We start from the raw sequence: 25,235 nt of genomic DNA on the forward strand, positions 1-25,235 counted from the left end.
TGCAGGGAACAAAAAAGGAAGCAAAACCCATTAGGGTTTACTTGCTCTAACTGGGGGAGTCTTGCGCCACACTAGCTCAAGAGCATGGCTAGGACTTTTGAGACATCTGGTGTTGTTCGTTTACCAGCAAGATTGGGGCCTAAGTCTGCATCCAGGGAGGAAAGGAGTGGGCCGTTGTAGGCAGAAGTGGCAAGGTCAACGCAGGACAGGGATGATATTTTGTCACAGAGGTAGTCAGAAGAAGAATAGCAGAAAAAGTTTCTACGGGTAAATACTTGCGGGATGAAGAAACAAGGTGATTATGATAATAAGGTTGTGATCAGAGCAAGGAAAAGGAATGTTGGTGAAGTTGCAAGGAGAGCAGAGGCCAGAGAATACAAGGTCAAAGGTGTTGTCATCAGGGCAAGTGTGTGTCCATTTTGTTTGGTTAAAAGAGGACGTTGGGTTAAGAAATTGAGAAGGACCTAGGATATAAGCATTAACAGAGACGTTAGGTCACCCAAAATGGTAGCAGGTATTTCAGAGGAGAGAAAGTAGGGTAGCTAGGCAGAGAAGTGAACAAAGAAGAGCAACACGGGTCCAACAGACAACTAAGTCACAGCAATTATCAGAGAGAGAGACTAAAGAAAAAAAGAGCAATGCTGTAAGTGAAGGAAGTGTAGGAAAATTTTAAAAAGTGTTTTGTGGGATAAAGGGATTCAAATTGCACTTCCTTTTCATCCACTAGGTCTGAGTCCAGTCAAATCATCATCAGGAGTCAGAGATCATCATCAGGAGTCAGATTCCCGAAGCCAGGTTTCAGTAGCAGCAAGTAGGTAAAAGGGGCTTGAGAAAAAGCAAAAAAAATAAAAATATATCATGGACAGAGGTGAGCTTTTTACAGACTGAGCTGGTATTCCAGAGAGCACATGAAAAAGGGGGACTAGTACTTGGAAGCCATGGGACAGAAATTGTTTGTGGATGCAGCTGCTGGCAGAGGAAGGAGGGTTCCAGGTGTGTGTGTGTGTGTGTGTGTGTGGTAACATTTTGGAGGGCCGGGATTGGGCAGAATATTCCCAAAAGAAGTGGGAGGGTGAGGGAAGTAAAATGGGAGCAATAATTATATGGAGCACATATGACCCAGCGTCCTGGAGGTTATGTCAGCAGTCTAATCACTGGGGTAAAGGAGACTGGGGAAATGTTTCTTTCTACCTGCAGCAGACTGACAACATTTTAGCCTATGCAGTAACTTAAAGTGGAACTCCAGTTGTGCACTATACTCACTACAATATTAATATAATAATAAATGCTTCCAAACGACAGTCTAAGCTGAACTTTAGGCTTAGAAAGCACATTACAAAATGCAGAAAAAGTGTGATCAGTATAGCCCGAATAGACAGTGATGGAGGTATTGGGGGGAGGGACTATTTTTTTTAAGGCTGCCAACAGATCACTCTGAAAAATCATGCAGGAAACGAGATTCACAAATTGTAAAATTCTCTGCAGATTGGTCAAATCTGCATACGTAGAGTTAATAGAATCATTAAAAAAAAAATTATAATTCACCTGATTTCTGAACCGATTCTCCTATTGCTACTATATGACACACCTCTGGAAACTTCCAGTTTTTACCAAAGATTGAAATGCTTCTACTAGTTTATAGAGGCAGCAGATAGCACAGGCCATTCCTGATTCACTGTACTCTGCTGAGTGTCGTATAATTCAAAAGCTTCAGGGGGGGGGGGGGGGGGACTTTATAGGCATAAAAAAAAAAAATAAGTTTTATGAATTTTATTAATAAAGCGTGCAGATTCTGGCCACACGCATATGTACATACACCCGTATAAATGCATGGCAACGTTATTAGTCCTGTGGATAGACTGCTACATCAAAAAACTGAAAATGAATTAGACTGTGGGTGCATTTGTACAGCCAAACACAGGTAGGCATCACAAGGATGAAAAAAGCTGGTGGGAATACTTGTAACCCACCCCCCACCCAAGTTACCACTAAGCCCTCTGCTCCCCATCATGGCTGATGGATAGAAGGGCACATACATAGACAGGAACCAATTCCTTTCTTATGTGGAAAAGAAACAATAAATTAATTACATAAGAACGAGTGAAGGAGATTGTGTGTGAGATGTGTGGTGCATTGCAGTGGGGAAAAATGCAGCATGTATGCATTTTTCTGTACCGTACTGAATGGGACAGCATGTCACTGCACAGCAGCACAACACAACAGGTTTCTGTGCAGCGACATGTCACTATAAGCAAAAAAAAAAAAAAAAAAAAAAAAAAAAAAAAACAAGCAGCAGTGTGATATACTTGAAAACACACATCACATTTCTCCCGGTCAGAGCCAGAACTGCATGAGCCTGCATGGTAAAACTTTTGTATTACTGTGCAGGCTAGTGTGAATCGAGCCTAAGACTACTCAGTACTCAAGTGAATAAAATTGTATTATCTATTTTCGGTCCGTATGAATGACTGAAGTGTTTGGAAAACACGCAAGGCCCCATGCACATGGGTACATTAGGGGCATGCAACGTAAAAAATTAATTTTTTTCCCCCCCATGCCCGAGAAGTCCAGATGCTGCGTACAGCTACCAATGAATGGCTGTGTGCGGCTTTATGCTGCTACCTGCAAACATCTGCATTTTGAGTACTGAAGTATTCCAGAACACAGATCTTCTGCATGCAGGGAATACATCTGTCCAGTACCACCACATACCTGTGCACAGCCATTCATGTATATTTAATTTGGGCTTTCCGAGTAAGAAAAAAAAAGCCAGAATTGATGCTGTATGCTCCTAATGCTTCTGTGTGCTTAAATGGCTTGTAAAGGTTCGTTTTTTAATTTTCTAAATAGGTTCCTTTAAGCTAGTGCATTGTTTGTTCACTTGCCTTTTCCTTCGATTTCCCTTCTAAATGTTTTTTACTTTGTCTTAATTTCTCACTTCCTGTTTCTCCTCAGTAAACTTCACACCATCATCCGAGTGGTGTTTAGTCAGCCAGAACAGCTTACTGAGGGGGAACAAGAAGTGAGAAATTCAAAGAAAAAAAAACATTTAGAAGGGAAATCGAAGGAAAAGGTAAGTGAACCAACAATGCACTAGATTAAAGGAACCTATTTAGAAAATAAAAAACAAACCTTTACAACTCCTTTAAAGGCCTAAAACAGGAATCGCCTAGATCATTTTTTTGGACTGTCCACTCTACAGCAAAACTGACTTTATGATGCCTTATGGATAACTTCATTACTTCTGGAAGGAGGTCAGTACAGATATTATAAATACAACCCAGTACAAAAATAAATAAAAAATTAGATAACCTGCAATTCTTCCAATGCGATCATCACTTACTACAAACAGTTCTTCCAACGCCGCGTATACATGATCAAACAATCTGGTGGAAAAGTCCAGCGGACTCAAGTCCGCCAGGCGATCCGCCCGTGTGTGGGCTCCAGCGGACTTTTTTACCCAAAAGTCTGGCGGACTTAGAAAGTAGTTTTGCACCAAAACTGCCGTGTGTGTGCTAGTCCGCCGTACTTTTGAAATGAAGGGACTTTGCCGCGCACGGAGAAAAGTCAGCTCATTTTGAGTGTGGCCCAAGGTAGCCGGGACTAGCGAAGGAAGCGTCGCTGGCCCCGTCACCTGGTATGGACTTAAAGGGAAAGCCCTACGCCGAAAAAACGGCATGGGGTCCCCCCCCAGGTCCATATCAGACCCTTATCCGATCACGCTACCCGGCCGGTCAGGAAAGGGGGTGGGGAGGAGCGAGCCCCCCCCACCTGAGCCGTACCAGGCCACGTGCCCACAACATGGGGGGGTGCTTTGGGGAAGGGGGGCCACACGGCCCCCCCACCCCAAAGCACCTTGTCCCCATGTTGATGAGGACAAGGGCCTCTTCCCGACAACCCTGGCCGTTGGTTGTCGGGGTCTGCGGGCGGGGGACTTATCAGAATCCGGGAGCCACCTTTAATAAGGGGGCCCCGGATACTGGCCCCCCACCCTATGTGAATGAGTATGGGGTACAATGTACCCCTACCCATTCACCTGTGAAAAAAATGTAAATAAAACACAACACACAAGGGTTAAAAATAGTTTATTGCACAGCTCTGGGGGTCTTCTTCCGTCTTGGGGGAGGGTCTTCTCGCCGGACTCCTCCGCTATCTTCAGCTCTTTTGCTAGCTCTTTTACTAGTGAAGCCCGGCTTTCTTCTTCGCCGCCATCCGAGGGTCTTCCTTTTTGACTTCGGGGGTCTTGTCCTCCTCTTCGGTTCTTCTTGCCGGGCCTCCGCGTCTTATTCTAGCTCTTTTACAAGCGGTGGCCTGGTCTTCTATCACCGCTGTCTTCGCTCGCTCGACCCCACCCCCTTACCTGACCGGCCGGGGAGCGTGCTCGGATAGGGGTCTGATATGGACCTGAGGGGGGACCCCCAGGCCGTCCATACCAGGTGGCGGCGCTAGAGACTCTTCCTTCGCTAGTCCCGGCTACCTGGAGCAGCGCTCAAAATGAAAGGACTTTCCTCCGTGTGTGTGTGTGGGAAAGTCCGTTCATTTCAAAAGTACGGCGGATAGTCCCGTGTGTGGGCAGGTCCGCTCGTTCGGACAATCCGGTGACTTTACGGCGGTTTGTCTGCCAGACGAAGTCCGCCGGATAGTCTGATCGTGTGTACGCAGCATAAAAGACACTTTAAAAAATAAGGCTAAATAAGTTTAACAAAAAGCATCAAGACAATCAAAGACTCCTTTAAAGATTTCAACCTAACCACTGCACTACCTGCTTGGAGTTTGCATGCTCTCCTTGTGCCTCCGTAGGTTTCCTCCAGGTACTCTGGTTTCCTCACACACTCCAAATACATGCTGGTAGCCTAATTGGCTCCTGTCTAAAATGGCCCTAGTATCTATGTATGTATGAATGCCAGTTAGGCCCTCTCCCTATATATATATATATTATATATATATATATATATATATATATATCCTTGCGTAAATTGACAGTGCAATATAAAGTACCTGTAATAAAATAAAATTTACATATCCATCCCATAGATTCATTTGTATATTCCATACCTCTGTTTTTAAGGACAGTCCACTGTTAAAGAATATGGCTGACACCGCAATATATGTAATAGTAATTTCAGGCTTCAATGGTCCTAGAAAAACAAATAGACAAATATGTATCAGTATAAAGGAAAATATAGCCAGTGAAATCAAGGGGAAAATGAAATGCCATGGAACTATCATCTTAACTCAGAAGTATCCAATCTGTTTCACTTTGTGACCCAAAACCAAAATTTAACAAACTACAATTGTCTCAAATGTATGTCAGAAAACAAATGCAACCAAAAAAAAACTTGCTTTATGTATATGCCATGCCAATAACACTGTAAATGTTCAGCCTAGATGGAGAATTCGCAGCTGAAATGTAACAGGACAAATATAAAGCCACAGCAGTCACTCCATGTGTTATGTATTTTACATCTATTGGTAAAGTATACAGTAAGCCTAAAGCTAAAACTTAGATAAGCAATGGTTAAAACCGGTTAGTTTTTTGTTATTCATGTTCCATTGGACATAATTACTGCTACTTTCAGCCTCAAACACAACAGGAGTTAAGCGGATATATAGGAAATGCTATCTATATAAAGTCTATGCATTAATTAATGGAATATTTTTTCTGCACTTCTGCAGTGCGGGTTTTAAAGAACGGGAGACTCAAAAACTGCATCAAAAAGCTTAGTGGGGGCGTTTTTGAGGCAGTTCCCATTCATTTCAATTGGGAAGACCGTTTTTTTTTGTTTTTTTTTAACTCCCCAAACAAGCTCCAAAAGATGCTGCATGCAGGATTGTTTCACCACAACAGAAGCCCCAGTGTGAAAATATTCATTGATTTTCAAAAGGAAAGAAATTTTTCCTTAGCCCTTCAGTCGCTTTTTTTTTTTTTTTTTAACGCAAAAATGCTTGATAAACTCCTCAGTGTGCAAGGGCCCCAACAGTTATCACTAGAACTAGTGTCCGCTTCAGTCCAGTAACAACTATTGGATTTTCCTTATTGTTCAGACCTGATGACTACAATAAACAGAGCACATATAGAGGGTGAATCTCTACAATGGGGACAAAGACAGCAATAACCTAGCAAAAGTTTTTGCCCTTTTGCCACTCTCCACGTTATGCTATGGACACACTTTAAATTCCTCAACAGCATTCACTTCCCTGCTTGTGTGCCTGAACAGATTACCTGTTGAATCAGAGCAGAAAAGGGACAGATAACACTTTGGTGACAACCAAGTCCGATTATTTTTTCTGCATTTTGTAGTAGACCTTTCCGGATCCATGTATATAAAGGCAGCAACCAGGTGAAAAATTAAAAAAAACTTCTTTATTTTCTATTCCTTGGACAAAATTAAGAGAAATTGTATTCATTCTCACCTGGTTGCCAACTTTATCTACATGAAAGGACTCTTGTGTTGTGGGTTGGAGACCGCAAATCAGGCAGTGATTGGAAACAGAGAGCTCGTGGCTGGCCCCGATTTCATGACTGGGCCATTGCTATAATCTTGCATGAGTGTTTCCGGATCCATGTTCGATCTATGGACGGCTGGATAAAAATGGACGTTTACCTCTGCCTTCAATCTGTCACATTTAGGTCCAGAAAGAAAAAAAAAAAAAAAAAAAAAAAAAAGAAGAAGGAAGAAGAAATCCTTTCCTTTTTTTTTTTTTTGAACCAGCAGATGTAAACATGAAGACCTGGTTGGAAAGCCTGAGTCAAGTTCCCTTCATTTTCAGAAGGGCAGAGGTAAGTACATTTGCCAGGTTAATGTCTCAGGTCCGATTGATGTCCTGGATCAATTCTTCCTTCACATTCTATGCAGGCAGTGGGAGAAAATTAGCAAACCCCGGAGTGGACAGGCAGAGAACAATAAAACATTATTTTACTGCAGTAGGGATGGGTTAAAGCAGAACTTAAAGGGGTTGTAAAGGTAAATGTTTTTTCACCTTAATGCATTCTATGCATTAAGGTGAAAAAACATCTCACACTGCTGGCGCCCCCAGTCCCCCCGTTTTACTTACCTGACCCCTCGAAAATCCCCCACTCGCCCCCGCCGTCCTCTTCGCCGCTCAGTCTGGCCGCTGATTGGCTGGAGTGGATGGATTGAAAGCAGCGCAGCCATTGGCTCGCACTGCTGTCAATCACATCCAATGACGCAGCATGCCGTGGACGGGGCCGTGTGATACAGCGAGCAGCTGTATCACGGGAGCGTGCCCGCAGATGCTGCTCACCATGCGAGGGAGCTCGCATGAACGTGAGAAGTACCTGAGGGAGGAAGCCGAGACAGCCTCTGAGGGACCCCAGAAGAGCAGGTTCAGGCCACTCTGTGCAAAACGAGCTGCACAGTGGAGGCAAGTATAAGGCTCGGTTCACACAGGGGGCGACACGAGGCGACACGACTTGCCGTGCCGCGACCTGACAAGTCGCCCCGTTCTGTACTACGGAACCGTTCTAAGAGGAGCGACTCGAGTCGCTCCGACTTAGAAAAAAGGTTCCTGTACTACTTTTGGGCGACCTCGGGGCGACTTGCATTGACTTCTATACAGAAGTCATTTGCAAGTCGCCGCTGAGGTCGCGGCGAGGCAAGTCGTGTCGCCTCGCATCGCCCCCTGTGTGAACCGAGCCTAACATAACATGTTTGTTATTTTCTTTTTTTACTTTACAATCCCTTTAACTCTCAATCAATATTGACTATTTTGAATCCTTATGCTAACATTTATTTGTTTTAAATTATTTGTTTACATGTTTTTTGAATTCTGCTACATATTTTTGGCAAAAAAAAAAATAAAAAATATCGCAAAAAGCCTATATGGATTGGTTTGCACAAAAGTTATAGCGTCATCAAAATAGGGGATAGATTTATGCCATTTTTGTTATTTTTTTTTTTTACTAGTAATGGCAGTGAACAGCAATTTTTAGTAGGACTGCAACATTGCGGTGGACAGATTGGACACTTGACACTTTTTTGGGACCAGTGACATTATAAACGGAAACGGCACCTGAAAACCACCTCCCATTCACTGCAGTGTGACTTTCCGAACTCAGGTGGTATGCTCACAGGACATTACCAAAAGTCCTGCAAATAGCATCTTTGGGGCGGGTTGGGAGCGCTGTATTTAGCGCTCCCAAAAACACCCTGTCCATTGCAATGAATGGGCGGCGCTTCCAAAGCACCGCAAAACAGGAGTTTTTAACCCTTTTTTGGGGTTGAAATCGTCACGCTAGTAGCCAAAAAGAAGCGCTAAAACGAGTGACGCTTTAGTGCCAACGACGGGCGCTGTCAGTGTGAAAGAGGTCTTATGTATATACCTTTATTTTAACAATTTATCATTTGATAGCACACAATTCACCCTACTGTATATTCCAGATCAAACCTATGCCCCTACTTCCTCCCTTTGCTGTCGAATGATAGAGAAAAAAATAAAAATAAAAACAAACACACACCCAAACACTTTCCTTGCTGTACAGTCATCAGAAATCACCCTCCAAATTGCAAGCATGTTTTTATGATGCTATGAGGAAAAAATAAATAAACTTAATACCTGGTTATATTTTAGAAGATGATGGAAATGCACTGAGCCTAGAGCAAAGTTTGACATGTCAGCTGCAGCTTAGGTTCGACAACAATTTGAATATTTGTCAACACATTTTCTGAGCTGTACTGCCACACATCGGATTGGGAGATGTATCCTCAGCGCTGACAAAACAATAGAAGACAGACCTCACAATACAGGTCAGCGAGCCCTTCAGCTCAGTTGAAACTGACAGCCTAGACTTATATTCTGGATTTAGTCATGTTGGAGCTCACTAGGGAAGGTTAGTCACTGGTTACACGGCAGTAAAAAAATGGCTTTATCTGCATTTCATTCTCCTGTCCATCAGTAGCGAGGAGAAATGTGCTGGTAAGCCAACCATATCACAAGCAGAATGTGTACAAGTGGGCATAGTGACAATGCATGCCACATAAATATACACTAACCAGGAATGTTTATTTTTTTAAACATTTAATTAAATAGACTACCGTATTTATCAGCGTATAACACACACAATCATTTTAAGAGGGACGTTTCAGGAAAAAAAAAAAAAAAAAAAACACATTTTAAATTAGGAACTTTCAAGCAAAATAAGGGTCAGTGTTGATCAGCAGCCTCGCCATTGCCATCAATGCAGCCTGATCGATGCCCACCTGTAGCCTGACAGCAACGCTGACAGATTACATACAGTGAGACTCTACTATGACAGACAGAACAGTGGTCCAATGGTGGCCCAGAAGACAGGAGTTCCTATCACAGAGGCCGCCAAGTAAACAGGAGATTCTCACTGTATGTAATCTGAGGGCGCTCGTCCCGCCCACCTCCGTAGCCCCCCCCCCCCCCCAAGGCAGCTAAAATTGAAGTATTGGCGTATAACACGCACACGCCATTTGCACCAGATTTTCATGGTGAAAAAGTGAGTGTTATACGCCAATAAATGCAGTATATTAATAAAAAAAAAAAAAATATATATATATATATATATATATATATATATATATATATATATATATATATATATATATATATATATATATATATATATATATATATATATATATATATATAACAGTTGAATCTATGCTTTCAGGAAACATTGTTTTCTACAGTGTCCGAATCCAAAGGGATTATAAGGCCTTATGCACACGGCCACCTGGGGACCTATGAAGTAAAATCTGGGCATGGTTCTCACCCAGGAAACACAACTGCTTCGTAAGACCGCCTATAGAAACAAATGAGAGGATGCAAATATAAGCCGTAACCATGCACGTGCATGGATGTACAAATGTGAACACAGACAGTCTGTATTCAGGACTGTGCACCCATACGCATGAATACATCCTGTGATGGATTGCTGTACATTGCAGTTGTGTCTCCTGAGAGGGTAAATACGGCCAAATTTTACATCATATGGCCCCGACATACGGTAAACTTTAGGCTCCCTTCGCCAGCCTACTAAACGCCCGAGATGAAGCTACGCCATTAGACCCAGCGAAACACGTTGACGTCACTAATAACTCTGCTTTGTCCCATGACGCTGCTTGAGAGAGCTATGCTGTGAATGCCGGGATATGGACTTCAGTAAGCTCCGGCCGCAGCAACAGGAAACAAAAGCGAGAGCAAACACAGTTGAGAGTCAGCTCCATAGCATATCTTTATTTTATTCAATAAGGTTTCTATTACAATTTGTAATATTTATAATAGACTTTACAATCAGCAACTATTTAAAAAACAAATGTTTTAAAAAAAAAATTATATTAACTAGACTCAAGAGAATACATGAAAAAAAGAATAGTTAAGTAAAATAGTATACATAGCAAAACCAATTAAAGCGCAACTTCACTTTTGTTGAGAAAAAAAAAAACATTCCCCTCTGAGTGATCTATGTACATTGCAAGGATTAGAAGAAATGTTGTTGCAGATTCCTACCTTTTGTTATTCGAAAGAAATCCATGGGTGTTTCTCTGGGCCTCTGTACCACGCCCATAGTAACACTTAACCCCTACACTGCCACCCACTGGTTAACCCCTTCACTGCCAGTGTCATTTACACAGGAATCACTGCATTTGTGATTGCTGTATAAATGACAATGGTCCCAAAAATGTGTCAAAAATATCTGATGTGTCCGCCATAATGTCGCAGTCATAATAATAAAAAAAAAAAAAAAAAAAAAAAAAAAAAAAATCGCTGATTGCCGCCATTACTAATATAAAAAAAAAAAAAAAAAGCCATAAAACTATCCCCTATTTTGTAAACGCTATAACTTTTGCACAAACCAATCAAACGCTTATTGCGCTTTTTTTTTTTTTTTTTTTTTTTTTTTTACGAAAAATATGTAGAATACGTATTGGCCTAAACTGGAAAAAAAAATGTTTTTTTTATATATAATTTTTGGGGGATATTTATTATAACAAAAAGTAAAAAATAATGCGCTTTTTTCAAAATTGTTGCATGTATTTTTGTTTATAGCGCAAAAAATAAAAACCGTAGGGGTGATCAAACACCACCTAAAGAAAGCTCTATTTGTGGGGGAAAAAAGGACATCAATTTTGTTTGGGAGCCATGTCGCATTACTGTGCAATTGTCAGTTAAAGCGACGCAGTGCCGAATCAAAAAAGTGTCTGGTCTTTGGCCAGCAAAATGGTCCGGGCTGAAGTGGTTAAACAAAACAAACCTCCAATCAGTTTACTTGTATGTATGATTTAGATAAAAAAAAAAAAAAACTATATATTAAATAAAAACAGGTAGTCAAAACTTTTGGACCAAAAAAAAAAAATGGGCTTACTGTGTTTTTTTTATCATTAGTGTATTTTTTTCCCCAAAAAAAAATTTGAAAGACGTCTGGCAAATGCCATGTGACATAAAATATTGCAAAAAGCGCTATTTTATTCCCTAGGATCTTTGCTAAAAATATATATATAATTTTTGGGGGGTCTAAGTGATTTTCTGGCAGAAAATACAGGATTTTTACTTGTAAGCAACAAGTGTCAGAAAAGATTTAGTCTTTAAATGGTTAAACTGAGAACTGAGTTCATTCATTCAAGTGTAAACATTGTATCTTTTTGCTCTTTTCTTGGCAGACTGCCCAGAGAGGAGCAAAGTGCTTCTATGAAGACTCAGGCAACTTGCATTGACTTCTATTACAGAAGTCATTTGCAAGTCGTGCTGTAGTTCTAAATCTGCCTTTTTAATCAGCATGGCAGCATTTTTTAAATTTTGGCGTGGGGTTCCCCTTAATATCCATACCAGACCTAAAGGGCCTGGTAGGGAATTTGGGGGGACCCCTGCGCATTTTTATTAAAATTTTGGTTCGGGGTTCCCCTGTGGAGGAATCCCATGCCGTTTTTTTTCAATGACTTTTAAGTGTATTGCTGGGGCCGACAATTCATTATAGCTGCGAGTAGTTTTAAATTACTTTTTCCTTTAGAAATTAGAAACTTTACAGGCATACTATAGACACCCCAACGGTACAAATTTTAAAGGAATATTTCACTTTTGTTTCACTTTAAGTATTGTTAAAATCACTGCTCCCCAAAAAACGTAAATTTTTAAAACTTTTTTTTGCATTGATACATGTCCCCTGGGGCAGGACCCAGGTCTCCAAACACTTATGACAATACCATGCATACAAGCCTTTAAAATTAGCAATTTAGATTTTTCATGGTCCTGTCCCATAGACTTTAACGGTGTTCACATGTTAGAACAAATTTTTCGCCTGTTCGCATGTTCTGCTGCGAACCGAACGAGAAGGGGGGGGGATTCGGCTCATCCCTAGTACTGGGTAGATATAATGGGAGTGGTAATTATCAGTCAGCTCTGGAGCTGAAGGGCACTAATGAGGAAGTCTGCTGGGCCTGCATCCCTTTAGACATGTTCCTATTGAAAGTATCTCTCAAAAAAATGACATTTTTGTTGCAGGAGATGCCTGAAACTTTTATCTTACACAGACTTCTAGGAAAATCTGTGAGCCAATCACACAAGCAGGAAATTATGTTTTTGGGGAGTGTTCAGTACACATTAGTGTACAGAAAAGCTCCAAGTAGCTATATTGCAATGTATTGTCAGAAAATTACATTGACTGCAGATTGAAAAGGAAAGGTCATTTTTAATAACATTCAAATACAATACAGTACAATCAGTGTCGCAATTATATGCGCTATATATTTTATTTGCCATTCCCCCCACAAAAGTGGAGTTACCCTTTAAGACTAGATTGTTATTTGGAATTGCATTGCTGAAAGCAAAGTGTATAAAATGTGTGTGTGGGGTGGATTCATAATAACACGTGCCAACTAATATAATAAAGTTCATAAAAGAGGCTTCATGTTGGCCAACAAATAAAACTCTGCCAGATTGAAAACAAAAACGCTTCTGTTTCTTCAACCTACTTTTATGAATCATGAGCTTATAGGATTTCACCTAGACTGACTCTGACCATTCCCCATCCCAACAAGCAGCTCTTAGGCAAACCTACGTGTCATCATTTCTGAGGCGCTCTACTAAAACAAATGAATCTTGTACAACTTACCAATCACACTGCTACGAGGGGAAAAGAAGTTACTATTTCAGTAGATTTGCCTGAATGGCTAATGAGCAGACATAAAAAATGTATTTATATGAAAAGGAAGCTGCAGCTTTAACATTTTTAGGATTTAAAATAATTTAAGACAACGAAAGTTTTGTTTTTTTGGTTTTCATATTCTAGCCATAGTAGGATGAATAAATCGTAATGCGAACCAGACATTGAGCTCTGGTTCATATTGGTGCAATTTAACATGTCGAATCGCCGGCAATGGCACCGTCCTAATCAGTGTGACGCTGCACAGATTTCCAAAAGTCGTTTCTGTGCTACTTTTGGCCATTTCCAATGACTTCTGTGTAGAAACCCACACAGACGTCTCTGAAATCGCCCCCGAAATCAGGACCGACATGCAGGAATGAAATGGTGCGAGTTTAGCTGAACTTGCACCATTTTATTCCCGCAGTCAGTGTGAACCAGGGCTAAAAGAGCTCTGTATGAATGTGTTTTTTTACTAAGGACTCTTTCAGACTGGCATTTTTGACGATTACCCTCTGTAAAGCAATGCACAGTGGATCGCTTTTCAGAGGATCATACAGCAGCAGCTAGTAGGTGTTTAGGAGGCACGACTGCTGATAGCCCCCCCCCCCTTTTTTTTAAGTGCCAAAACAGCTATTTTTTATTGCAGGACTGCACCACAAATGCAAGCCAAGCATTTGGCTTGCGGCTGTGGTATCGTCCCACTGATCTTCCCGGTGGGTAACCAGGGGGTGGTAAAATTGCAGCTCAGCTGACTGTTTTTACCACCCCCAGGCTGCCAGTGTGAAAGAGCCCTAAAACTGGCCATACCTGGATCAAGTTTTTTTTTTTCTGGTACAGCAGGGACCAGCTGAATTTCGAATCACTTGTGGCCATTGTAGTTTAACAAGAGTTGATCCACCGATTGACTTCTGTTCAACTTCCCTGTCAGTATTTTTCCACTCAATCAGCATCTCAGGCAATAGACTACAACGCTGATCTGTGTAGGGGAGTCGCCCCACTGTCCGAATATAGTGACACAGCTGGGAGGATTTCTGCATCCAACTTGTGTGGCCATGTATACAGCCATAGACAGAGCAATATTCTTTTCTGCAACCACGCTGAAGCGGCTGAGATTCGAGCAGTCTATGGCCAGCTTAAGATTTAGGAGTTCCTTTCAATGGCCACCAATCCTTATCAGACTTGCCCTGAAAGACTGAATATATACAGTGGTGTGAAAAGTGTTTGCCCCCTTCCTCATTTCCTGTTCCTTTGCATGTTTGTCACACTTAAGTGTTTCGGAACATCAAACCAATTTAAACAATAGTCAAGGACAACACAAGTAAACACAAAATGCAATTTGTAAATGAAGGTGTTTATTATTAAAGGTGAAAAAAAATCCAAACCATCATGGCCCTGTGTGAAAAAGTGATTGCCCCCCTTGTTAAAACATACTATAACTGTGGTTGTCCACACCTGAGTTCAATTTCTCTAGCCACACCCAGGCCTGATTATTGCCACACCTGTTCACAATCAAGGCATCACTTAAATAGGAGCTGCTTGACACAGTAAGGCCTCTTTCACACTGACGTCCCGTTCAGGCCCGCCTGTCAGTTTTTCAGGCGGACCTGAACGGGTGCTCCATAGAGCTCTATGGAGCGTCGGATGTCAGCGGTGACATGTCCGCTGACATCCGACCCGCTCCGATCCGAAAAAGTGTAACGGAGGAAAAAGCTATTTTTCCATCCGTCTGCGGATCGGATCGGGTGACGACGGGCACTGTGGTCCGTCGTCATCCGATCTCCCATAGGGGAGAGCGGCGCTGTGACAGGTCCGTCCCTGCGCAGTGTGCAGAGACGGAGCTGTCATCTCCCTGCTCAGCGGGGATCGGCGGAGTGATCCCTGCTGAGCAAACGGATATCCACGGGGCGGATCAGAACTGATCCGCCCCGTGTGAAAGGACCCTAAGGTCCACCAGAAGATCCTTAAAAGCTACACATCATGCCGAGACCCAAAGAAATTCAGGAACAATTGAGAAAGAAAGTAATTGAGATCTATCAGTCTGGAAAGGGTTATAAAGCCATTTCCAAAGCTTTGGGAATCCAGCAAACCACAGTGAGAGCCATTATCCACAAATGGCGAAGACATGGAACAATGGTGAACCTTCCCAGGAGTGGCCGGCCGCCCAAAATTACCCCAAGAGCGCAGCGACGACTCATCCAAGAGGTCACAAAAGACCCCACAACAACGTCCAAGGAACTGCAGGCCTCACTTGCCTCAGTTAAGGTCAGCGTTCATGCCTCCACCATCAGGAAAAGACTGGGCAAAAATGGCCTGCATGGCAGAGTTCCAAGGAGAAAACCACTGCTGAGCAAAAAGAACATCAAAGCTCGTCTCAATTTCTCCACAACACATCTTGATGATCCCCAAGACTTTTGGGACAACATTCTGTGGACCGATGAGACAAAAGTGGAACTCTTTGGAAGGTGTGTGTCCAAGTATATCTGGCGTAGAAGGAACACTGCATTTCATAAAAAGAACATTATACCAACAGTAAAATATGGTGGTGGTAGTGTGATGGTCTGGGGCTGTTTTGCTGCTTCAGGACCTGGAAGACTTGCAGTGATAAAAGGAACTATGAATTCTGCTGTCTACCAAGAGATCCTGAAGGAGAATGTCCGACCATCTATTCGTGTACTCAAGCTGAAACGAACTTGGGTTCTGCAGCAGGACAATGATCCTAAACACACCAGCAAGTCCACCACCGAATGGCTGAAGAAAAACAAAATGAAGACTTTGGAGTGGCCTAGCCAAAGTCCTGACCTGAATCCTATTGAGATGTTGTGGTATGACCTTAAAAAGGCCGTTCATGTTTGAAAACCCTCTAATTTAACTGAATTAGGACAATTCTGCAAAGATGAGTGGGCCAAAATTCCTCCAGGACGCTGTAAAAGCCTCATTGCACGTTATCGCAAACGCTTGGTTGCAGTTGTTGCTGCTAAGGGTGGCCCAACCAGTTATTAGGTTTAGGGGGCAATCACTTTTTCACACAGGGCCATGATGGTTTGGATTTTTTTTCACCTTTAATAATAAACACCTTCATTTACAAATTGCATTTTGTGTTTACTTGTGTTGTCCTTGACTATTGTTTAAATTGGTTTGATGTTCCGAAACACTTAAGTGTGACAAACATGCAAAGGAACAGGAAATGAGGAAGGGGGCAAACACTTTTTCACACCACTGTATTGATGTCTGTAATAAAATAAATTCTATATAAAAAAGACTCTAAGCACAAGCCACAGTGGAGAGAAAAATCTCACTACTGTACACAAGCTTGAAGGAAGTAAATATTTGTTCCGGCACCGAAAGAGCTGCCCTTATACAGACGCACGTGGCTGCCATTCATTCATAACGTCACCACTATGCATCTAAACACACACAGTTTGTTCGGCGTTTGCGGGTGCAGGAGAACACATGGTGAAAAAGCACCATAGAGTTGTACGCCCTGGTTCTTGAGTCATTTGTCTATAGGAAGAGTTTTGAGACATGGGGGTGTTATATATCTTATGCACTTATGGCATTTGGACATCCTTCCTATATGCACTTCATTAACCACTTGGCACCCATACTACGTCTATTGACGTCATGGGCTTTCGTTGGTTATATCTGAGTGATGCCTGAGGCCACAGACATCATTCAGATATTGGCGTTTTCAGCCGGCGATTCCCTGCCCCATAAGAATGATCATAGCGGCTGTTCCGCCGCTTGATCGTTCTTACGGGCAGCGGGAGGGGACCCCCCCCCCCCCTCCGGTGCTTGTACCGACTCACCGCTTCCATCGGTGAGTCGGTGACAGGATCCGCCGGCCCCGCCAGTTATCATAGAGATTTCCGGCAGACCAGATCATCCCCCGAGTCTCTATGATCATTCGGAGGCCAGGCGCGATGTTATGACGTCACCCCAGGCCTCGGTATTCAAAATAAATTTGGCAGGGAAGCCAGGATCGTTTTTTTTATTTTTTATTTTTTTATTTTACTCCTTCTCAGCCCAGAGGCGAGATATGGGGTCTTTTTGACGCCATATCTCACTGTAAATATGTCCGATCGTGCCATATTCCTATTACAAGGGATGTTTACATTTATAGGAATAAAAGTCATCAATTTTTTTTTTCAAACTAAAAAATAAACCAATAAAAAAAAAAAAAAAAAAAAAAAAAAAAAAGTAAAGCGCCCCTGTCCCCGTGAGCTCGCACACAGAAGCAAACGCATACATAAGTCCCGCCCACATATGAAAACCACACGTGAGGTATCGCCGCCAACGTTAGAGCGAGAGCAATAATTCTAGCTCTAGACCTTCTCTGTACCCCTAAACATGTAACCAGTAAAAAAATTGAAAGCGTCGCCTATGGGGATTTTTAAATACCAAAGTTTGGCGCCATTCCACGAGCGCGTGCAATTTTGAAGCGTGACATGTTGGGTATCTATTTACTCGGCGTATCCTCCTCTTTCACATTATGCAAAAAAATTGGGCTAACTTTACTGTTTTTTTTTTTTTTGTTTTTTTTAAGCATGAAACAGTTTTTTTTTCTGAAAAAAAAGTGTTCGAAATATTGCTGCGCAAATACCGTGCGAGATAAAAAGTTGCAACGACCACCAATGTATTCTCTAGGGTCTTTGCTAAAAAAAACATATATATAATGTTTGGGGGTTCCATGTAATTTTCTAGCAAAAAAATTAGGAATTTTACATGTAGGAGAGAAATGTCAGAAATGGCCTGGGCGCGAAGTGGTTAACTTATGGTAGCAATATCCAGGATAAAGCATTTAAGAGTAACTCCACTTTTGTTGAGAAAAAAAAAAAAAAAAAACTTTTTTGCAAATTCCTACTTTTTTGTTATCCTAAAGAAATCGCTGTGTTTGTCTGTGGTCTTATAATTGTCAATCAGCTGCTGCACCTGCAGGACTCTAATGTGGAAAATTGCTGGGTCTGCATCCCTTTAGACGCAATTTCCTATTGGGAGTATCTCAGCAAAAAAATAAAAAAAAATTTTGCAGGGGATGCCCAAAATCTGATTTGTATTTTAGCGCAGACTTCTGGGTAAATCAGTAAGCCAATCAAACAAGAAGGAAACTACATTTTCAGGGGGCGTTCTGTATACCATCTCTGTACAGAACACCTCCAGGTAAGCATATTGCATTTTACAGAAAATGACAGCACTGCAGATTGAAAAGGAAAGGTAATTTTTAATAACATTCAAGTACAATATGAGTTGAACAGCAATTGTACAAGCTATATTTATTTTTTTCCCACGAAACTAGAGTTATCTTTATACTAAAGTCAATTTTTTTTTCTTTTTTATTGTTTAAAATAAAGAATGCATCAAGATGCATCAAGATATAAAAACATTCTGACTTTACAACCACATTAAGTTACTGTGTCTACTGTACCTATGTTATAATTGCCCATGATCAACAGTTTTCATTACGTTTCTTACATTACTCCTTTTTTTGGTTGGAGCTACCTTTGTGAGCTCCCTCTGTTTTTCAATAGGAGTGCTATACTGTAATGAATTGTGTTGTATTTGGATACCTTTGTCAAATTCTTTAACCACTTAAGCCCCGGACCAATTTGCAGCCAAACAAAATTGGCGTCCTTTTTCCCCCCCACAAATAGAGCTTTCTTTTGGTGGTATTTGATCGCCTCTGCGTTTTTTAAACAAAAATATAGCAATAATTTTGAAAAAAAAAAAAAAAGGAATATTTTTAACTTTTTGCTATAATAAATATCCCCAAACAATATATATATATATATATATATATATATATATATATATATATATATATATATATATATATATATATATATATATATATATATATATATATATATATATATATATATATATATAAAAAATGTCCTCAGTTTAGGCCGATACATACCGTATATACTCGAGTATAAGCCGAGATTTTCAGCCTCTTTTTTGAGGCTGAAAGTGCCCCCCTCGGCTTATACTCGAGTCATCGCTGTCTGCCTGCTCGATCAGCGTGTCGAGCAGACAGACAGCGGCCATTCTATAATTCAAAAGCCGCGCCTCCGGCTCCGCCTTCGCCTGTGATAGGCGGAACACTGAATTTCCCAGCAGCCTGTGTTCCGCCTATCACGGACATCGTATCATCCTCGTACTACGGACGAGGATGATACGATGTCGGTGATAGGCGGAACACAGGCTGCTGGGAAATTCAGTGTTCCGCCTATCACAGGCGAAGGCGGAGGCTTTTGAATTTTACAATGGCCGACGAAGAGGGCACGGGACGGAGGCAAGGCAAGGCACGGCACGGGACGGGACGGGACGGGACGGAGGCAAGGCAAGGCACGACACGGGACGGAGGCAAGGAGGCAAGGCACGGGACGGAGGCTCGGGACAAAGGCTCGGGACACAGGTAGGCTGGACACACACACACACACACACATGGATGGAGACACACACACACAGGGATGGATGGATGGAGACACACACACAGGGATGGATGGATGGATGGATGGAGACACACACAGGGATGGATGGATGGATGGACACACACACACACACAGGGATGGATGGACGGACACACAGGGATGGACGGACACACAGGGATGGACGGACACACAGGGATGGACGGACACACACACAGGGATGGACAGGCATGTCTCACCCTCGGCTTATACACGAGTCAATAAGTTTGCCAGTTTTTTTGGGGGTAAATTGGGGGCCTCGGCTTATATTCGGGTCGGCCTATACTCGAGTATATACGGTATTCTTCTACATATTTTTGGTAAAAAAAAATTACAATTAGCGATTATTGATTGGTTTGCGCAAAAGTTATAGTGTTTACAAAATAGGGCATAGTTTTTTATTAATATTTTTTTTTTACTAGTAATGGCGGCAATCTGCGATTTTTATTGTGACTGCGACATTATGGCAGACACGGCCATTTTTGACACATTTTTGGGACCATTGTCATTTATACAGCAATCAGTTCTTCAGCTCCAGCGGCGATCGGGTCCCGCGGCCGCGGCCACGGTCACGGAGCTCAGGACCGGGTCACGAGCGTTGCTGCCGGCAGCGCACTTAACTACTTCTTTCAGACTGGACCATTTTGCTGGCTTAAGACCAGACCACTTTTTGCGATTCGGCACGGTGTCGCTTTAACTGACAATTGCGCGGTTGTGCGACGTGGCTCCCAAACAAAATTGACGTCCATTTTTTCCCACAGAGTTTTCTTTTGGTGGTATTAGATCACCCCTGCGGTTTTTTATTTTTTTCCGCTATAAACAAAAATATAGCGACAATTTTGAAAAAAAAACTCATTTTTTACTTTTTGTTATAATAAATATCCCCCAAAAATATATATAAAAAAAAAAAATTTTCCCTCAGTTTAGGCCGATACGTATTCTACATATTTTTGGAAAAAAAAAAAAAATCACAATAAGCGATTATTGATTGGTTTGCGCAAAAGTTATAGCGTTTACAAAATAGGGGATAGCTTTATGGCATTTTTATTAATGATTTTTTTTTTTACTAGTAATGGCGGTGGATCAGCGATTTTTATTGTGACTGCTACATTATGGCGGACATATCGCACATGTTTGACACATTTTTGGGACCATTGTCATTTATACAGCAATCACTGCTATACAAATGCAGTGATTCCTGTGTAAATGACTGGCAGTGAAGGGGTTAACCAGTGGGTGGCAGTGTAGGGGTTAAGTGTTCCTAGGGGTGTGTTACTAACTGTGGGGGGCTGGGCTTTGTTTTAGTGAACACTGATCTCTGCTCCAATCACATGGAGCAAAGATCAGCGTCACTTGTTGCTAGGCAGAACGGGGGGAGATGCTGTTTACAAGGGCATCTCCTCGTTCAGCCACCCCGTGAGACGATCGCGGGTATACCCGCGGCGATCGAGTCCGGGGGACCCGCAAACCGGACTCACGGGGGTCCCAACCGGCATGCGAGCGTGCTGATGGCGGCTCGCTATGGTAGGGTGGCACTTAAAACTGGACGTATCTATACGCCAGTATGCCTGCCCGTGCCATTCTGGCGATGTACATTGGCGTGCGGCGGTCGGGAAGTGGTTAAAGAGCAATGTACCATTCTGCTGTAAATGTGCAGGAAGAGGTCCTTAAGTGGTTAATGTTATGGAACAAAAAATAGTAAATAAATTTTCAAAAAATAATAATGGGGTTTTTTGCATGAATACTCACTTATTAAGAAGATGAACAGGTGAAAATATTTTAAGGTAAATGTATTTAGTCTATGGTATTTTTACAGTGTAGACCATTTTTCTTTTCCAATAGTTTTAATTAAAAGGTATGTTAAAAGTACAAAAATATAAAAGAAATATCAAACGATGGTGCGCTTTCAAACAATGTCAAAAAGTGTAGACTATTTTTGTTAATTTCTATTTACGAGTTTGTTGTTCTAAGTAAAGTGGGCAAGTAAGAGGTGATGGAAAAATATGGGTCACTGGCCAGAGAAAAGGAAGCGCAGTTTCTGTGTGTATTACAGAATGCAGATAGTCCTGTTTTTCAAATCCAGAGAGATGAGGCTGCAAAAAAAAAAAAAAAAAAAAAAAACGTGACATTTCAGAAGAATGGAAAAAAGGTCTTCTAATTCAGTAAGTTTAGCAATTCCACTGGGGTTTCTATTTTCACATATAAAAAAAAAAAGAAAAAAGGGGAGCACTCTAGGCAAACAACTAAATGCATTACGAAAATACTTCTACATGAACAGTTTTATTTTCCAAAAAGATTATGTGAATTAGTTATCTGCATTGTGATTCACACATCTCTGCCATAATGCATAGCTGGGAAACGGGCACCACTATGGGGGTTATTTACAAAAGGCAAATCCACTTGGAAGTGCAGTCGCTGTAAATCTGAGGGGAAGATCTGAAATGAGTGGAAGCTCTGCTGATTTTATCATCCAATCATCTGCAATCTAAAATGCTGTTTTTTTATTTTCCTTGCACGTCCCCCTCAGATCTACAGCAACTTTACTTCCAAGTGTACTTGTACTGCAACGTGGATTTGCCTTTAGTAAATAACCGCCTATGTTTTATGTTAGGCTTGACAGCCTCTTGCGATTTTCTTCTTGATATACAATCAATCAGCATTAGAAGGATTTCTGGTTGTAGATGGTCTATGGCTGTCCTATCCTCGCAAAGAATTTAAGCAATGGCGTTACCTGCCAGTCACTTCAAAATGTATCTTCGACAAAACCATCCTACTTTTTAATTAGGCCAGGATTGCTCTAAAAATATTTTGTGGGGGTAAGGAGGTCATATACACACTGGAGTTAATATACAGTATAAAGTCTAGGTCAGAGGTGCGCAAATTATGTAGAGATTTTGGGTCCAGGTTATGTGGTGTGTGTATGGGTGTGTATTTATTTATTAGGGTCCACAGATAATCTATATTTAGTACACTGGAATTAAAGTGTTACTAAACCCACAACAGTAAAACCAGTTTGTATATGCAGTAAAGCTTCTTTGTTATACGCACTGTGGAACCTAATGAGTTAATCCTCTGAATTGTGCAAAACAGCTGTTTGACCCAGTCTTCTCTGATCCTCCCCTTCTTCCACTGTCCCCAATCCATCTGCTAAGACAGAGCCTTTGGAATCACTCTGCACATGCCAAGTTTGGTGTGTATTGATAGTTTTCTTTTTTTCTTAGGAGGGTAAATGGGATTAGCACTGGGCCAATCAGTACTGTCCAGACAGATGGACAGTTATAGTACTGTCGGAGGAGAATTAAAACTCCTTCTACAAGCTTTAACCAGACACTGATAAAAGTCACAAGACTGGAACATAAACTGCTAAATACCTTTTTCACATCAGCAGTATATTTACTAAAATAATTGCATTCCATGTTCTGTGTACTGTGGGAGACCAGATATAGTGAATGCAGGGTCCTGGGTTTAGTACTACTTGAATGTTTGTTCAGATCAGATTATCTTTTCCAGTACTGATATTCAGTTTAACCACTTGAGACCCGCGCTATAGCCGAATGACGGCTACAGCGCGGATCTCCTTTGCCGGGACTACGTCTATTGACGTCGTCCCGTGCACGAGCGGCCTGTGCGCCCCCTGAGGGGCGTGCGCGGTGTGCTCTGTGATCGGCGAGTCTGAGACTCGCCTGATCACCGATCCGAGCAAGGGGTCGATCCCGACCCCTTATCACGTGATCAGCTGTCAGCCAATGACAGCTGATCATGTGATACAACGGAGCCGGTAATCGGCTATTATTCCTCCTCGCGCTGTCAGCGCGAGGAGAAAAAAAGAAGAGCCGATCACCGGCGGCCGTGATCGGGACATTAGTCCCGATCACGGCCAGCCCTGACAGTGCCCACCTGCCCCCATCAATAAAAATGTGTCCCCCCTGTCAGTGCCACCCAGCAGTGCCCACAGTGCCACCCAGCAGTGCCCACAGTGCCACCCAGCAGTGCCCACAATCTGCCTCAACAAAGGTGCTGCACCCCAGTGCCACATATGTGCCCATCAGTGTCATCTACCAGTGCCCAGTGCCCAGCAGTGCCACCTATCAGTGCCACCTATCAGTGCCCCCTATCAGTCCCATCTATCAGTGGTACCTATCAGTGCCCCTTAGTGCCACCCATCTGTGCCCACCTTTGCCGATCGGTGCCCACCAGTGCAGCCTATCAGTGCAGCCTATCAGTGCCACCTCATCAGCGCACTTCAATGAAGGAGAAAAATGACCTGTTTGCAAAATTTTATAACAAACTATTAAACATGATTTTTTTTTTTTTTTTTTTTTGTTTGTTTAGCAAAAAATAAAACCAGCTGTAATTAAATACCACCAAAAGAAAGCTCTATTTGTGGGAAAAAAATGATAAAAAAATTTCATTTGGGTACAGTGTTGTATGCCCGCGCAATTGTCATTCAAAGTGCATCGGCGCTGAAAATTGGTCTGGGCATGAGGGGGGTTTAAGTGCCCAGTAAGCAAGTGGTTAAATAAAGCTTGAGATGATTGCTCTGTACGTAAAGGTCTGTCAGTAATTCCCATTTAGTGGCTTAGGAGCTACATCCGTTTTGGTGTGGCTCCAAGAAGCACCCCAGAAAAGGGGACTGCATTGGGTGGCTATTCCAGCACAGTCCTACCACACCCCCACCACAAGACAAAATGCTTTCGGTGTGGCAAGTTCACACCATCATGTTGCAGTAGTGTAGGCAGTATGCGCTGGAAAAAAAAAAAAAAAAAAAACCCCTGGCAACCCATAGAACTTTATGAAATGTAAATTGTGATATTTCAATAAAGATCACAAAAAATAAAAAATAAAATTAAAATTAAAAAAAATGCCTGAGATATATGAAAAAACTGCTCTAAATATGCTGCCAAGTTGGCAGAAAAAATGCCTGTAATGCTGCGTTTTTACATGCGTATTGCATTTAGATGCGTATGAGTGTAAATGCATTCTATTGTCCATTTATTCTATTGGCTAGAATAAATAAATTTATGTGCATAAGCCTGTAAATGACACAATGTGCATTTGATAACCAATCAAGAGCTGTTTTCAGAGGCATGAGGAAAAAAAAAAAAAAAGCCAAACACGCCCCTGTGTGCATAAGCCCTAATTCCTGCATTTCACATACAGTATCTCACAAAAGTGATTACACTCCTCACATTTTTGTTAATATTTAATATCTTTTCATGTCACAACACTGAAGAAATGACACTTTGCTACAATGTAAAGTAGTGATTGTACAGCTTGTATAACAGTGTAAATTTGCTGTCCCCTCAAAATAACTCAACACACAGCCATTATTGTCTAAATCGCTGGCAAGGGCTGGCACAACCTGAGTAAATCAGTAAGTTAAAATGTCTATATTGGGCGCAAAGTGTCAATATTTTGTGTGGCCACCATTATTTTTCAGCACTGCCATAACCATCTTGGGCATGGAGTTCACCAGAGCTTCACAGGTTGCCACCGGAGTCCTCTTCCACTCCTCCATGACGACATCACGGAGCTGATGGATGTTAGAGACCTTACACTCCTCCACCTTCTGTTTGAGAATGCCCCATAGATGCTCAATAGGGTTTAGGTCTGGAGACATGCTTGGCCGGTCCATCACC

At 41.9% G+C, this 25,235-nt stretch overlaps 1 protein-coding gene across 1 annotated transcript in view; it reads right to left on the bottom strand.

Moving 5' to 3' along the window:
* SLC10A7 (solute carrier family 10 member 7) overlaps positions 1-25,235 on the bottom strand; it is a 303,157-nt gene that overhangs the window by 254,349 nt on the left and 23,573 nt on the right. The window contains exon 2 of the mRNA XM_077476993.1: positions 5,056-5,138. Within this exon, the coding sequence (XP_077333119.1) occupies positions 5,056-5,138 (83 nt within the window). The remainder of the gene's footprint in view (positions 1-5,055; positions 5,139-25,235) is intronic.

The sequence above is a fragment of the Lithobates pipiens genome, unplaced genomic scaffold (genome assembly GCF_037356315.1).
Source record: "Lithobates pipiens isolate NorthernLeopardFrog02 unplaced genomic scaffold, aLitPip1_a1.2 Scaffold_13, whole genome shotgun sequence".
NCBI classification, from domain to species: Eukaryota; Metazoa; Chordata; class Amphibia; order Anura; family Ranidae; genus Lithobates; species Lithobates pipiens.